The 5,087-nt window shown below is 63.5% G+C and overlaps 1 protein-coding gene across 1 annotated transcript in view; it reads right to left on the bottom strand.

Annotated features, from left to right (window-relative positions):
- Window positions 1-933: 933 nt before the first annotated feature.
- Window positions 934-5,087, bottom strand: part of SORCS2 (sortilin related VPS10 domain containing receptor 2) — a 197,171-nt gene continuing 193,017 nt past the window's right edge. Inside the window, exons 28-30 of the mRNA XM_045289462.1 lie at window positions 3,299-3,362; window positions 3,148-3,251; window positions 934-2,857 (exon numbers count right to left, since the gene is read on the bottom strand). Of these exons, the coding sequence (XP_045145397.1) occupies window positions 2,793-2,857; window positions 3,148-3,251; window positions 3,299-3,362 (233 nt within the window). The 3' untranslated portion in view covers window positions 934-2,792. The remainder of the gene's footprint in view (window positions 2,858-3,147; window positions 3,252-3,298; window positions 3,363-5,087) is intronic.

Here is a 5,087-nt window from a genome sequence, read left to right as displayed (position 1 = left end):
TGAACTTTCTATGCAGCCAAGAGCTCCTTAAAACAAAAACACAATCATGCTGATCCATCAAAGCCCTGGGGGCCAGGGTGGAACGCCCCATGGCTTTCTGAGACCGTAACTCTGACCGGTCAGTGATTTCAAACCACTGACCTGTCATCAGCAGCTCACCTTGTCACCCCCACACCACCAGGGCTCCTCAGGGCTCCAGGGCCTAGTGACCACATCTAGGGAGTGGGAGACGGGCTGGCTCCCGTTGACCTCACCCCTGTCAAGGGCACCTTTGGGGGTAGACCGTGTCCCTGTGTCCAGGCTCACTCCCAACTGATGGTCATCTTTCTCAGAGTGGCCTCGTCTGGCCCGTTTGGAACCACTGCACAGGGAGGTGGAGCCTGGCAGCAGGGCCCCATGCTGTGGGCTGTCTCAGCTGGGTGGAGTGGGGGTGGGGGGCTGGGCACCACAGATTCATCCCACTGAGCCTCAAAGCAAGAGCGACCCCGGGGGACACAGCGACCCCAGGGGACAGTGTGGAACTGCCCCATGGGGTTCCGAGAGATGGGAACTATGAGAGCAGAAGCCCCGTCTTCTCCCGCAGAGCAGCGGGTAGGTTTGGACCTCGGACCCGGCAGTTCGAAGCCCCAAGTGTCAGTGTAGTGGGGAGCAGAGGGAGACCTTCCAGGAGATGGGGCGGCCCCGCAGAAGCCCCATGGGCTCCCAGGGAGCCAAGACTGAGGCTGGCTCGGTGTTCCCTCAGCTGTGCCCCGAGGTAGAGCACGGACAGGGATGGTGGCAATAAGGCAGAAGCATCCCAGGCCCATTTAGTCTTTGTTAAAAGCATCACAAAGGATTTATTGATTTTAAAAAGGAAACATAAGAAAGACTGCACCACAACTTGTTATGTGCACAGACTCCACGGGTGTGCGCAGCCTGTCCCCCGGACACCATCCCATGGGAACCCCCCCCCCGCCCCCGGACACCCCACAAGGGCTTCCAGCAGACGAGGTCAGTCCCAGGCGTCTCTGTAGCTCCCTGTACATCACAGGTGCAGTCACCCACCTGCTTCCCTTCCTGTGGGTTGACGTAATGGGGGGCCATGACTAAGGGTATATCAGGAGCAGCCCTGCCCCAGGGGCTTGACAAGTGGTACCCACGTGATGTGCCAGAGTACACAGGTCACCGAGGGACCACACAGCTGAGAGGGGTCATCTCGAGGGCCCAAGACCTGACTTGGTCACCCACCCACAGGCCCTGGCAAGCTGTGGGTGCGGGGAGCGGTGTTTCTAGAAGATTCTGATGACTTCACACCTGGAGTGTGTTGGCTCAGGTGTCTGGTGTGCGTCTCATACGTAGGGGGGTTGGGTGCTGGGTGGGGGTGGTTCCTGCTAAGAGCTGTGGGCAGGTGGGAGGCAGGGGCCCTGGGGTTGGGCTTTTGGAAGACCATGAGCAGGTGAGTGGGGGCTACCGTGAGGGCCCCGTGGATCACAGCCACTCCCCAGGCCTGCCTATCTGGCTCTCCACTCCTGGCCCCTCGTCAGGGCCCACAGGATTTGAGGGGGCCTTGAGGGGGCTCACCAGGAGCACAGCGATACCCTGTGGCTGCGGGCACTGAACTGGGGGCTCACATGGACGGGTGCTCAGTGCCCGCCCTGCAGGGCCTTCCTGTCTACCTCAGAGAGGAAGGGGTGGGGCCACCTTAGGGGGGGGGCAGGAGGTGGGGACTCCCAGGACAAGTCTGAGGCTGCCTTCCTTGAAGGAGGGAGCAAGGCAGTCCTGTGGGGGGTGGGGAGTAGGAGAAGCAGGAGGGGGGTGAGGAGCAGAGTCAAGGCAGGGAGGAGGGTGCATCCCTTTGCAAGGTGTGGGGTCCCTGGCTCCCAACAACGGTAGGCATCTGGGGGCCCATTTCCAGCATGGAGGGGGGCAAGCAGAGAGGTGTCCTGTTTCACAGGCGTGCCTCAGTTTCCCCATTTTCAAGTGGAGGCATGGTCTCTGGGTCTCTCCTGGCTACTCAGAAGAGCAGGACGCGGGGTGCCTCTTGAGCCTCCTGCCCTGGCAGAGGAGCCTGGGAGGGCACAGTGGGGTGGGGGGAACAGCAGGAGGAGGAAGCCTGGGCACCATCCAAGGAGCTCCCAAGGATGAACTCGGGCAAGGCTACTGGGAGCTGTCCTGGCTCACACACCCCAGACAGGGCCCTCCCCGCCACCCAGTCACCCAGACTCACAGCGACCCCGGAGGGCAGGGTGGAACCGCCCCTGTGGGCTTCTGGGACTCTGAGCCCCCCAGGAGGAGAGAGCCTCCTCTTTCTCCCTCAGGGCAGCTGGTGGTTTCAAACTGACAGCCCAACTCGTATCCACGATGCCCCCAGAGAGGCCCTCTCTGGTGGACAGGTTAGATAGAGGGGGTGGGAGAAGTGGGGCGCAGCTGTCAGGAGGGGAGGCCTGGAGTCCCCTCTCCCACAGAGGGTCAGTGGGGTGGGGCAGGGCTGAGGGAGAGCGAGGATGGGGCACCCTAGCCACCTCTACAGTCTGGAGCAGCAAGTGGGAACTCAGGGCACCTAACACCCTAGACCCTGGAGGGGGGCACGCCCAGCCTCAGCCGAGCTTCGAAGGGGCAGCTGGGCGACCAGAGCGTCCGTGGTGTCCAGGTGTCTGGCGTCCAGTGCATCCAGGGGATCCGGTGTCTGAGCCACAGCTCGGAGCCCATCTGGTGAGTGGGCGGTGGGGCCGGACAGAGGAGTGTCTGTCAGCCCTCAAGGGTGGCCTCCCCAGGAGGGACACAGCAGTGAGGAGAGTCCGTGGCTGGGGGCATCAGCTGACCAGGTAGCTGTGCATCTCGCGGGAGTTGATGCTCAGGACCACGCCCGAATGATTGCCTGGGACAGAGGGAGCCCTGTGAGTGCTGCCGCCGCCGAGGCCGGAGCACGGAGGGGAGCCTCCCATGTGGTCTAACCACCTGCCGCCAAGCCATCTAAGGTAAGTGATGATAGAATCGGCCTGCGGGCTGTGACCCCATGCGATGACATGCATTTGCTGGCCTACTGTGTGCCCACATCAATAGCCCACTGGGCAGGTTAACTTGGGAGGGCGTTTTGAGGTTTTTACAGCGCACGTGTGTGTCCTCTGTGTGAAGTGTGGGACGAGGGCCCGGGCCGCCCGCTCTCACCCTGTCCAGTGCCCTGGGCATCCTCGCTGTGGCTCACGGGGCTGGTCATCTCCTGCTCCTTCTCGTTGTGCATCTGCGCGTACACAGTCCTGCCAGGGCGTTTCCTGCCGGGCATGGGGTGGGGTCAGGGCGAGCCCTCGGGCCCTGGGACCTGCTCTGGCGGTGAGGGTCCCCTCGGGGGCTGGGCTGGCGGGGAGGTGGGACCTCTCCGTACACTGTGAGCAGGACGTGGAGCCTGAGGGTGGAGAAGAGGTGACTGTGTCTGCACAGGCCGCCCTTGCCTTCTCCCCGGCACCGAGCGTCCCTCGCCAGTGGGGACATCCTGCCACCTGGAGCTCAGCGCACTTGGACCAGCCCCGAGAGGACCTGCACGTCCAGCCGTTCCCACAAGAGCAGGGGGGCTGTGGGTGAGGCCTGGCCCCCGACCCCTGTGAGGCTCTCCAGCCACAGGTCCAGAGAAGTGTCTGACTGGGCTCCCTCCTCCAGCCGCTCATGCTGAGACCGCACCCCACCCCACCCCACCAACTCCACAGCCCAACGCCACCGGCCCACAACTGGACATGACATGCAGCCACCCGTCTCTTGGTGTGTCTGAGCCCACGGTTGTGGGTGCTGTGTCGGGCAGTCACACAGGGCCTTCCCCATCTCCACAGTCATTCCCGCTACTAACCATGCAGTCTTTTTAGCAAGGACACCCTCCCGGCGCCCTGTCCAGGGCCGTGAACAGTGGTTTCGCCCTCCTGGCCTCTGAAGCGCATCCTGGCTGTCCCTTTCCAAAGCGGATGTGTTCCCGGTTTCCCTGTAGGATCTAGCTCTTCTCTCGCCCTCTCCCACCTCCTTCCTCCTGTTTTCCAGAGGAGGGCGGGGAGGCTCCAGGAGGAAAGGCCACTGCCGAGCTGCAGGGCCAGTGGGGCCCTTCTTCGACCGCTGCTCCCTCCACTCTTCGCTCTGCTCCTCTCTCCTCCTGGGACCCGGATGTGCGCCTGCTCTCCTCCCTTGTCCTGGGACCCCAGATGTGCGCCTGCTCCCCTCCCTTGTCCTGGGACCCCAGATGTGCGCCTGCTCCCCTCCCTTGTCCTGGGACCCCAGATGTGCGCCTGCTCTGCTCTCCCCTCCTGGGACCCCAGGTGAATGCCTGCTCCTCTCTCTCCTCCTGGGACCCCAGATGTGTGCCTGCTCCTCTCTCCTCCTGGGACCCCTTCAGGGTCTCTACTCAGCCCTCACCTCCGAAGGGAGTCTTCGGCTCTCCCCCTGCTGAGTCCCCCTGCTGTTTCCACGGAGCCCCACAGGCTCTCCAATCACTCAGCCCTGCCACTGCCCACCAAGACCCCTAGGCTCTCAGACTAGCTCAGTCCCCAGCCCCCTGCCCACCGAACCCCTCAGGTGTCCCCTCCAGCTGCCAGCGGTCCCCACTGGCATGCCGCCTTGGAGGGCACTGCTCCCAGTCCCCCAGAAGGGCACGGGGCACAGATCCATGACGGACTGAAAATGACATGAGACTTGGCGGGTCCACACCAGCACAGAGGGGAGGGGCCCCCCAAGCTCGATCAGCAGCAGGAGGAACAACAGGTCACGGCTGCAGACCCCCGTGCTCTTGGGCTCCCGGCCTCAATCCAGGGGGGCCGGCTCCCTGTCTGAGGCACCCCCTCAGCCATCAGTGGGGCAGGTGGCCACACCCACTTCACAGATGAGGAGCGGGCTCTGTCTGGAGGACAGCTGGAGCCCTCGCTAGCCTGTTGACCCCCACCCCACTTTCACCAGGGTCCCTGGGGGACCCCATCGGCACCCCTGGACCCAGAGGAGGACACTGAGGAGGCACAGAGCAGGGTCTACTGGTCCAGGTCAGGCAGCAAACCTACAGCCTTCACCTTGACCTTGGGAAGTGCCCCCCTCCCAGCCTGCCCCCAGTCTGGGGAATGGGATCTGGGCCTCGTAGAACT

Source organism: Echinops telfairi, unplaced genomic scaffold (genome assembly GCF_000313985.2).
Source record: "Echinops telfairi isolate 266 unplaced genomic scaffold, ASM31398v2 ScPeMD7_28;HRSCAF=97, whole genome shotgun sequence".
NCBI classification, from domain to species: domain Eukaryota; kingdom Metazoa; phylum Chordata; class Mammalia; order Afrosoricida; family Tenrecidae; genus Echinops; species Echinops telfairi.
The sequence above is the reverse complement of the archived record's forward strand: the minus strand, read 5'-3'. Positions and strand labels throughout refer to the sequence as shown.